The 12,079-nt window shown below is 31.9% G+C and overlaps 1 protein-coding gene across 1 annotated transcript; it reads right to left on the bottom strand.

Annotated features, from left to right (window-relative positions):
* Nucleotides 1–3,435: 3,435 nt before the first annotated feature.
* LOC127722291 (tetranectin-like protein) lies at nucleotides 3,436–7,923 on the bottom strand. Its single transcript, XM_052229182.1, has 6 exons — nucleotides 7,911–7,923; nucleotides 7,011–7,132; nucleotides 5,852–5,939; nucleotides 4,722–4,835; nucleotides 3,882–4,000; nucleotides 3,436–3,551 (listed from the first exon to the last, which is right to left on the bottom strand). Exons 1-6 carry the CDS (start codon nucleotides 7,921–7,923, stop codon nucleotides 3,525–3,527), a joined length of 483 nt encoding a protein of 160 aa, XP_052085142.1. The 3' UTR covers nucleotides 3,436–3,524.
* Nucleotides 7,924–12,079: the final 4,156 nt, after the last annotated feature.

The following is a 12,079-nucleotide window of genomic DNA, read 5'->3' as shown; positions in this document are numbered from 1 at the left end:
ATATTGATTAACCTATCAATATGTATAAACAGTGGAATAATTTCTGTTATTTTTGTCGTTGGGTTGCTGTCTCATTAAAACCCAAATTCTTCTTCTTGTATTTATACTCAACCTTTTAACATTCAAGGATTTTTTACGTTTTCTATCCGAATAACCGAATTCTCATTTCAATTTACATTTAACAAAAGCTCATACAAAGGCCAACTTTAACTCATCTGACAGATAATTGATTGAAGTTTCCAGAAAATTTAATTTAAAGAAAATATTTCTTTCCTTGGTCACATGGTATCTCTCAAAAAGTCACGTGACTTGCTAGAAAAAATGTACAATTCAAGGGGGAAAGTTGAAGTACAGATAAAGTCTTTTGGAAACGTACTAGGTGAAAACTATATATAGAAAGATGAATAAAGTGCCATGTGCGTCGAAATATAGATGCTCGAAACATCCAAAAATAACGGATTTGTGAAGAATTTTTGTCAAAGTCAAATAAATCGCACAATTTTCTGTAAAAGATGCGTTAATTAAAACTGTTAACAGAATGAGTCCTATACGAAGGAATATTCACTGAATATGCAATGATAATCTGGTATGGTTTGGTACTTAGGGTAAGAATGTAACAAAAAACAAAAGAGGGTTGGGAGCAGTGAAGGAATTTAGTTTTCTTAACTTGAATTAAGCATGTATTTCAGTTGTCTTAATTAAAATTGAAAGTAAAGTAAGTTAAGTTACATTTAAGTTAAGTTAAGTTACGTTCATTAAGGAAATTCTTTTTTCATCCCCGGTAGTGATGTTTGAAAACGCGATCTTTCTGGCGTTAGATTGATACTTGCCACCGAGCCACAGAAACCATAGTTGAAGGCATGAAATTTAAGTATCTAAGTCCACTTCTCTGGAAGAAGAGAACAAATTTGGAAGCATCATCCAACTTCTTTTCTCTAAGGAAGCTGGTTTTGAAAATTCCTATATTTTCAAGCAAATATATGAGAAAGTATTTCAGAAATGTTCGTATTTTTCATGGATATGTAACTATTTCTTCATTTAGGCGATATGGTGTCCAACATCCTCATAATCAAGCATTAAACAAAGTTTTGTTACTGCTATTCCGACTCCGCTAACAATTTTCAGGACATATATTAGATGTTTTCAAAAAACACGGACAAAGAGAAACATAAATTTTGAGTGCGTTTCAAAAATGTTTCAGTGAGTTTGTCTTAATGATACTCTATGAATCAAATATTGTATGTATGTACAGGTTTTAATTACAGTTTTAATAGTATTCTTGTAAAAGAACACAGCACAGTTATCAAAAATAGTCATATGTTTTAAGTATCTAAAAAAAAAGATAAAAACAGTTTTCTCACACAATATTCTTGTTAATAAAAAGCAAATTGACATAATACATTGAATGATACTAGTTTCAGGCACAATACATCATGTTGCTGGTATTTTGAGTATTAATTTAAACCCTCCAATTTGTACGTCAACAAATGTCAACGATCATACAAGATTTCGTGCAAACTAGTTTTCCAAATATTTTGCTTATCGGTAAAATTGAGGGTTAAGTTTATGCTATGTATCTTTTTAGAATTAAACGTATCTACACAAACATTTATTCCAATAGAAAACCCTTTAAAAACACTTTTTCTCACATTAATACTTATTTATCAGAATTGTAGCCTTAAAGAAATCACTGCACAAACTCTAAGTTTTCTTTTACTGTTCATTTGATACCCCTCCCCTGTTTAAATTTTTTAAAGAATTTGAAAACAAGACTTTAATTATTGCCAGCTTACCCTATTTGCATGTTTTCTGACATGAAATGCCTAGAACCTGTTTAAAACTGTTCTGATAACAGATTGAAAGCATTTCAGAATACTGTAAATGTTATGTTTAGCAGTCAATCATTCGAACATTCAAGATTATATAAAGTATCAAATCCTGCCTGTGTCTCCAGTCCACATTTTACTGTATGCCTATTTGTCAATGAAAGTGCACAATTTCTGCCTCAAATGGTCAGTTTAGAATTCTTGTCACAACAGTATCATCTCTAACCATATATCTGACATAATTTAGCTAATATATGAGCTAGAAGTGTTAAAACAAAGCCATATTTGCAATAGTTGTATGTATGCAGATACCAGTCTGATGTATAAATTCACTTAAAAATTTATAGAAATGACTGCTAACATCTAATTTTTGCATAACTTCCAAGCACAGTTATTGTTTTCTATATAAAGACCTTTAAAATCATAAAATCACAGCATTTACAAGTTAAAAATTTTTGTTTTATGACCCAGGGGGTAGGCAATTTTCTCTGTTTTTTGCCCCTGGGGCCTCAAATTTCCTAAATTATTCTGCTGTTTCTAGCAATATGGAATATTTAGTACATATTCAGGATAGAACACGCTATTGTTAGTTTTGTTGAGATATGTTTGTATTTCTAGCTTGTATTTTTTATGCCGCGGTGACAAAAAAGCAGATTTAGGCGTTACGGCTTACTTTTGGGTTATCGACAGGACAAAAACACCCCACCAATAATATTCAGGAAGGATCTATGAGTTTCATTGACTGCGAAGAGTAAATATAAGACTTCTAAACAATTTAACTTACAAATATGCAAATATTATGAATTTATTTTGCATTCAGGGCTTGAAGTAAACTATGCATACTGTAAACTGAATTTATGCTGAGTCATCATAGTTAAGGCCCAGGATTTTTTGAATCTTCATGAAATATTTATAAAACTTCATATTTGAGATAATTTCTTTAAAATCTGTGAGATAAACCAAATTTGGTTAAATTCTGTATGTTCTCTTTTTTCACCCAATATAGGTTGCATTTCTGTAAATATTGACAATGCAATTTCCCATAGGAACTCCTTTTACGGCTAAAACTGAACCACTTTTACTATGAAGTTTTGAAAAAAATCATATCCTAGAATGGAAAGTTCATATGCACTACAATTTTTTTCAAAGGTCAAAATATAGGGTTGTGCGGCATATTTTCAACGTTTATATGCCCCGAACTTCTAAGGGTTTAAACTAACACTAAATTTCTTAACTATCCCTACCTTGACTGTAGGATTACCACAGATTTCCATATAGACAATATGCATATGTATATTTACTGGTAACGTTCCCAAATTATGTCTCTATGAGATGAAACCTAATGATCATAACTTGGAACCAGTATGTAAACAAAATCAATTATCTATGAATATTCTATATCTCCTCAAAAGAGGCGTGGTTTGAGAAACAGCTGTATTTACAAAGTGCAACCTACAAGGTATGTTGATCTTTTACCAGATAACCAAATTTCCATTGTATTTTTAAAGGCGGTGTGAATTTATTATCACAGCATCACAAACAACTAAAGAAGGATGAAAACAATAACAGTCGTTGGTTTATTTATTTCACACTTTTGTCATCGCCAGAATACAATTAAAGTCGTTTGTTTATTTATTTCACACCTTCGTCAACGCATAAAAACAACCCATCCAAGTTGACTAAACAAGAATCGGAATCCTAACCAATGAGACCAGCATTGCATACCTGAAATCAAATTGTAATGAGTTAAAAGTAAATTACACTGCGTCTTAAAATGTCATTGAAAGCTGATTTTAAGGAATTAACTGCGAAGAAATCGGAAATATAAGAATACAATTAATTTTTTTAAATTCAAAAAATGTCAACTTAAGATTGAAGGACATTTTGCAAATGACCCTACGTCTATGATTAAATGGTTGATTGTTTATAATTGTATGAATCTAAGGTACATCCATCGATAAACTGTTTTTTAATGAAAAAAGGCTTTAAATCAACGAATTTAAATTTGGTAAATCTAAGTTGAAACTATGAGAACAATAAAAAAAATTTACTTACTACTGGTAATTCGCACACATAGAACTCCTTCTCATCACAGTCGTCAGCATCCCAACCCCAAACACCGTTACTGTTAAGTTCTACTTCTACACAGTTACCACGCATGCCCGGTTCATTTTCTAAACAGAGAAATGATTATTTTTAATATTTTATGATGTCTGTAGTTAAAATTCAAAGAAACATTATTCATGCTGTGTCCAACAGCTGATATTTTACTAATATCCAAAACAGTAAAATCTGATAATGAGTCGGATAATGAATCTGTTAATGAATGAGGGCCTGGTGGTGTTTTTAGAATAGAAAAATAAATTGACAAAAAGTGCAAAAAAAGGGGGGGAATTAAGCAAGAAGAAAAAATAGGCCAAACATAAACAATAGAGAATAATGGGGCGGTGAAATACAATGAACAGAGATTATATACCTATATGGAGTTATTTCCTTTCAGAACGACAGGTAATTCTTTTGAAGAAACCACCTGGACGAAACCAGGTTTCAATGAAATGTGTTTCAAGGCATAAAATAATGACCTGCGTCAGGTCATTATTTACCCCGATTAAAATGCAAACTACATAGTGCTTAAACATATAATTTGTGTGTTGTTGCCGATTGGGATTTACTGTACAATTTTCTATCTTGGACATTTTTTAAAAGTTCAGGCAGAAACAATCCTTTCCTCCGTTTATTAGGCTGAAATATCTATTGAGACAGTTCTGATGTCTCTTTTACTTAATATCTATTGAGACAGTTCTTATGTCTCTTCTACTAAATATCTATTGAGACAGTTCATATGTCTCTTGTACTAAATATCTATTGAGACAGTTCTGATGTCATCATACTAACCTACTCCAAATGGCAGAGCGTTAAAGTTAAACATTTTGTTGTTTACTTTAAACATAAAGTTCCCGGAACTCTTTAAATCGTTGGCACCAGTCCAAACATCAACGTCGTTGTCACCTTAATGATAGTAAATGTAAATTACATGATTTAAATAGGAATTAAATGCTTCTTTTTGTAATTTTACATGGTTGTTAAACGTGGCCAAATTTGTTGTATGAAGTGCGGAATATTACATTTTTATGCACAACCATCATGACATTGCTAGTAAGATCAGGCCTTTTTGGTTGTGGTTGCCTTGTTTAAACGTTGTCATGCAAAGCACGTGCAGTCGTCCATGTTGCATTGTATCAGGAAATCAAATATAGGTTTTGGAATGCCTCAGCCAATCAAAACTACGGAATTGTATGAACCTTCCTATTTAATTTTCTAGTGATTATATTTAAACCGTATATTGGCTCTCTTTTGTTTTGTACCTGAGTTATATACTCAACGTCGATTTTACCGTAAAATTCAAATAAATCGAGCAAAGGGTTATTTCAGAGCCACTTATTATTCCAGAGCCTCGTGTTATTTCAGAGACCAGGATGATTTAAGAGTCAATTGTTATTCCAGAGCCTTGTGTTTTCATGCGACACTTGTGATCCGTTGATAATCACATTATCGCTGCTTTAATTGTAAAGGAAAAGTAGACATTATGACATTAAAAAAGAGGCGGAAGATATCATAGAAAGTACACGTTCGTATCTTGATTGAAAATTCCATGGCTTTGTGTAACGATGAATACATACATATAAGACCTTAGCGCAGGTTACTGACACTGGAATATAAGCATTTACCAATTATCTTTTGGCTACATATTATTGATATCATTATTCTTATACAGTCAATGCATCACATTGGTACAGAGAATGTACCGGTGATGGAAGGCATGGTATTTTTAAGTAAATTTCAAATCTTTTCAGAAAGATAAATGATCAGTGCCTTAGCCTGCTCAGATGGTTTCCCCTTAATCTAAATTATTCATAGAAGATTTACGAAATGTATAAAAGTTAATATGTTAAACTAATTTAAAGAGTTTATTTCCCTTTACTAATGCCCCACTTTTATTAAAAAGAAAATTAAGACACACTTACCGATGCCAAATTTTTTTCGGAGAGCTTCAATCTCGGCTAGACTATCAGGTACTAAGAGGTGAGCTCCATTAGTACTGGTACATACGGCCTGAAATTTAAAAGGAGTTCAATTCAACTCATTCAAAGCGTAACAGATTAAAATATACTTTATACCTTCTCTCGTTTGAATTGATTTACATTGAACCCTGTCAGGGCCTTTTATAGCTTACTATACGTTATAGGTTTGCTCATAGTTGAAGACAGTACGGTGACCTAAAGTTGGTTACGTCCACGTTATTTGGTCTCTGGTAGACATTTGCATCACTGACAATCACTGCATCCTCAACATACATCTGTATTGGTTCAGTTCACTTCCCGTCCCGGATTTGCAGGAAGTTTTTTGGACGCTGGTCGATTTGCAAGCAACAATCAAAAAATAAAAAATAATATCAACAAAAATTTCAACTGGTAGAAAGTCTAGGTTCTTTTTTACAACGGCAAATGAAAGTGAGGACTAGAGCGTCTTGATTAAAATATTGTTTAAAAACATATTGTTATAAAATTTGTTAATGTTTGTGTAATAAAATTTGTAATTTGTCACACACTGTCTAATTCATATTTCTAACTTAAAGATTAAAAACAATAGTTTGAGCATGCAAAGATATCATTTAAATTTCATTATCAGAGTGTTTAATATGTGTTGAACGCTACTTTCAGCGACCTTCATTATATTATGGCGGCTATTTTGTAAGGGCCTCGGTGGCCGGGTGGTCTAAGTAGTCGAACTAGCCTGACAACACTGAGGTTGTGAGTTCGAAACACGCACGTGATTCTCTCCTGGTACTCCGGCTTTCTCCACCAATAAAAACTGAGCGCCACGAAATAGCACAATAGTGCTGAAAGTGGCGTTAAACGCAAATCAGTCAATCAATCAATGTATTGGTGGAGGAAGCCGTGGCAACCCGACGAAAACACACCAAGCTTCGGCAAGGAAAAGTGACAATCTTTGTAAATGAGGATCGGATATACAGTTTGTAATGATTGATGTTCGAAACCACAAAAACGGCGTTTACAGTCTATTGATCACTGTAATTCATCTATGTAGACCACTTGGCCATCGATCCCCTCCTCACAAAAAATACCCCCCTAAAAAGTATCAACGGAAACAAAATTCTTATACATCAGCAGAATGCCAACTCCTTGCATCATTTTTTCCACCAAATGAATAACAGTTAGGACTGATTCGTTGGTCATCAAGCTTGGAATAACCAGTTGGACACGTTACTGAAGAACAACCTGTAACTGTTGTAAATGAAATCAAATTAATCAGTCAATATATCTGGTTCAAAATTACATTTTCAAATGCTGTATGAGGATGGACACATAAAATCAGTTACAACAATGTTAAAGATAATCAAATATAGTAAAAAGGGATAGAATGTGTACAATGAAAAATTATGAACACCAACATTAAAAGTAAAAAATACGTGTTTCCCTAAATAAAATCATTTGCAAAGTTCAGATTTTACCAAGTAAATATATAAGTATCAAATACTTATAACTGATAGTAAACAATAAAGTATTCAATATCGGGTGTCGCTAGTGGAACAGAAACAACTCTTTTCCTCCATTTTTTTTTCTGGGAAGGAATAATTTTTTTTTTCTTTGGGGTTCAAGCTGCTCAGTCTATTGTTTTTAGTGGTGTTTTGTGAACTTGTTTTTACTGGTTGTCTTTTTTCTTCATTAGCAACGGTGTAGTATAATATTAAACTTTAGATTTCGATTGTTTCCATAGTATTGCTTTTAATTTTGACCGTGTTCTTTTCTCCGAGTGTCCCCTTTTTTCCATTTATTTGTTTCCTGTCTGATTAAAATGCTGATAATGTATCCTTGCTTAGCGTACAGGGATCTGAAAACGCTCCATTCTTCTTTCTGTTCTAAAGACTTTTCGGGATTTCAGGTTTTGTTGTAATAATACGCACATTATAAAATTTGGAGGCAGACATTTCATTGGATGATATAAATGTTATCAGAACAGAAAGTAGCACGTAGTGTTGTCATATCCCTGGTATTCACTTACTTGAAGAAGACATACTAGTAAACAACGATGGAACTATAGACAGTAAAACCAAAAGTCCAAGAATACCAGAAAAACCTAAGCAAACAATAAATAGAAAGATGAAAGTGTTGTTCATTTAACATTTTAAATCATTGCCGATTCTTCGTAGTTGAAAGATATTGTACTTTAATCTCCATATTTGACTCTTCACTTGTTCAGTTGAATCTTGAAAAACATTTGTATTGCAATATTTATTTACAGTGCGTTGAAAAATGTCTTTGATAGCTTTTACTTTTCAATAGTTAAAATATCGAAACGATGATAAGTGATTAAGTCAAACCAACCAATCTATTAACATAAAATGTATGCTATTTTCAATATGCCCTATTTTATCATATGCATACCCCAACTAGTTAAAGGCGGCTTCAAGCTTTCAATGATTTTTTTTAATAACTGATTCAAATAGATTACGATTTATTTCAACTGATTATCATGTGGTCATCTAAAACAAAATATCGTTTAAAAGTTTGTCGTGTTCGAACGTAATCAGTTTCTATAAATTCGGTGTAGTGTTTTATGTAAATCACTGTTTTTTTTTCGTTTTCTTTTTGCTGTTTCAGGGGTTTTATTTTGACTTTTGGTCTTTTATTTTCCCTTTGGTATTCTCTCCCATTATGCACCTATTGAGATTTTAACTACTATGTAGAAAAGAGGTCAGAGTTGAGGGTCTGGGTTGGGTTTACAGAATGGGGAATAATGATCAAACAAACAAGAATAAAGGGCAGAAAAAAAGATAGTAAAAAATAAAGATAAGACAAAAATAGTAATAATAGATACTACAATAGAGTAGTAAAGGAGTGCTTAAATTCAAAGAATAGAGAAAAATTCGTAAACAGATTACACAAAATGACATAAATACTTCAGAGAATATATAGAAATGAGCACTCTAAAAGCCAGACACTCATGGTTATTAACGATGCTTTTCTTAATATTGTTTACCTCCACCATTTTGTCCATTCCCAGTTTCTTCATTTTCATTAATCAGCACAAGTTGTTGGGTTGCTTGATCTGGACCACCTGAGATGAAACTTTGTCCGCTTACAAAAAATGTCTTTTGAAGGAGTATACCAAGTAATACTGTCAGGAAGATCCGTTGGTGCTTTGAAAAGAAATAAAAACAGCCATTGTTGCATTCGGCTCACCTCGGCAGATCTGTAGGGTAGCGGAATCTGCCGAAGTTTGCCGATTGCCATTGTTGGAAATTACTTCGGACATCTGGCGAAGTAATTATACACTGCGTTTAAAAATTTGCCATTCAAAGTCACTAATTAACTAGATTAGTTTAAACAGTATTTATTAATGAAAAATTATAACAATGAAGTAGTACAATTTTACATAAAATTGAATTGGAAACAAGTTTGGAAAAACTTTTATAAATCTGTCTCCCGAAAAAAAATTTAAATAGATTGTTTACTTAGTCCTTCGTTCTCACGACTTTATATTTTTAACTGACAGCTGTTCAAATGACCAACAAAGGGTCGAAATCGTAAGAGCTTTGGTTTTAAAAAAAACTGCCAGTCTATAGAAAGTTTTGTTGTTGTAAGTGTGAGTTACAGAAGAAAGTATCCTACAACTGATATTTGACTTCGATTGAATAGTTACTTCATTTCGATGTTATACGTGTCGGTAAGAATTTAATTGAATACTTAAATGCGTTGTAATAGATAAAAATTATTTTTCTTATTATAATAATAATTATTATGGTTATCTTAAATCGTTCAAAATATGTCAAAAATATATTTTTACTCGAACTGTTTATTCAATTAAAAAAAAATATCGCGTTTAATATGAATACAAAACTAAATAACCCATACACACACACACACACACACACAAAGAAAAGAAATACAAAGAACATACAATAACATTGATTTTCGAACTTGATAAAAATATTTTTTACTGGAACCAAACTTTTTTTGTTTAACTTCAATTCTGAAACATTTTTTTTCAAGAAATTAAGAATCAAGTAATGCGTATAGAGACAAACCCCAAAAAAGATAATTGATCACTTATGGAATATTTCACGCTGGGCATTTGCTTTGACAAAAAAAAAAAAAAAATGAATGATAATAGACAGCGTATGCATATAAAATATAATATTAAGATTACCGACCTGAAAAGACCCAATCATTCTGCAATACACAGGTTATCAGAAATTATACATGCATCAGTTTATTTTATACCATTTATTTTTTCTAAATATATATATATATTCGTCCTTTGTCGGATAAAAATATGTCTTCCGTTTTCTTAATTATTAATATACTAATAGAGATGTTAAACACAAAACTCACCGGAATATAAACATATTTCTATTCTTAATACATGGCATTGAGGTCTAGACAGTTGTTATTTTTTATAATTATACAAAGTCATCAATTACATGTACAACACTCAAAAGAAACAGCTATAATTTTCTAGAACACTCGTTTGTGTTTAAATTCTTTTGTTTAAAAGAAGAAGTTGAAGAGTGGGACATTTCATCATTCGTCTATGAAAAATAAAAAAAAGTTCTAAGATAAGGGTAAGGAGATAAAAGCATAGGGACACAAAAAGAAAAGAAGTTTTAAGCTTCCAAACGCATTTTTGTAGTCATACTACTAGTACTGAAAATGTAACTTTGACAACAACCATTGAACAAACATTTGTAGTAGTCTATTAAAGAAGGTTAATCTAGAAAGTTCTCCGGACGCACTAAATATATGAAATGTAATTTCTTTCTCTGGTTAGTTTCTTTCAGAGACAAATTTTTGACCCTACCAAATATGTTCTTATTTAGCTTTTGTGTGAGTCAGGTTTTTTTCTCTCAGAACAAACTTTGTTAAAAAATATTTTTTTACTGGAAACAAATTTTCTTTAATTCCTTTCTGACACATTTTTTTTAAGAAATTAAGAATCGAGTAATGCATATAGAGACAAACCCCAAAACATATAAATGATCACTGCTTTAATACTTATGGAATATTTCACGCTGGACATTTTGCTATGAAATAAAAACAAAAACGAAAAAACAAAACAAAAAAATATATGATAAAAGACAGCGTATTCATAAAAAATATAATAAGAATACCGACCTGGAAAGACCCAATCATTCTGCAATAAACAGGTTCTCAGAAATCATACATGCGTCAGTTTATTTTTTCTACCATTTATTTTTTTCTAAATGTATATTAGTCCTTTGGCGGATAAAAATATGTCTTCCGTTTTCTTAATTATTAATATACTAATAGAGATGTTAAACACAAAACTCACCGGAATATATACATATTTCTATTCTTAATACAAATGACATTGAGGTCTAGACAGTTGTTATTTTTTTAATTATCAAGTCATCAATTACATGTACAACACTCAAAAGAAACGGCTATAATTTTCTAGAACACTCGTTTGTGTTTAAATTCTTTTTTTTTTAGAGAAGAAGTTGAAGCGTGGGACATTTCCTCAATCGTCTATGAAAAATAAAAAAAGGTTCTAAACTAAGGAGAAGAGATAAAATCATAGGTACCATAAAACTATAAACCGATGAAAAAAACGACAACATCATGACCAAATGGAAAACAGACAGACAGACAACTAAAACTCCTAAAAGCACTACACGAAAAGAAAAAGAATGAGCAACACGAGCCCCACAAAATCCAGGGGTGAACTCCAAAAGGGTCAGCAGAACAGGGTCCAGCTCCCTGTAGGGATATGGAAGTTATATCCGATGACCAGAATGTCAAGGAATAATGTAAGCAGGTGACTAGGCAAGACTACTGACCATTGTTCTCATATTGGGAGCATTGCATTTGCGCCAATTTTTACAAAATCTTATCTTTCATTTTCGCCACAAGGTTATGTTTCATTTGCGCCAAAAAACAAAAACTACATTTGCGCCATTTTACAGGTAACATAGAACGGAAAAGTTTAAAATATTCATTGCTACATCGTGAGTATTCCCCTTGGGTAACTAAGTAAATTCATACTCATTTTTGATATAAAACTGAGAGTCACTTAGGTTTAAAACTACATGTATATAGTGTTCACATGTTTGAGGTGTCAAGATAGGCATTGTCAATTCTAAGACAAACAGGCCGTTAGTTTTCTCAATTGGATTGTTTCATATTTTTCATGTCGGAAATGTTTATAGC

Source organism: Mytilus californianus, unplaced genomic scaffold, assembly GCF_021869535.1.
Source record: "Mytilus californianus isolate M0D057914Y unplaced genomic scaffold, xbMytCali1.0.p SCAF_12, whole genome shotgun sequence".
Taxonomy (NCBI): Eukaryota; Metazoa; Mollusca; class Bivalvia; order Mytilida; family Mytilidae; genus Mytilus; species Mytilus californianus.
This window is presented reverse-complemented; position numbering and strand designations above follow the sequence as displayed.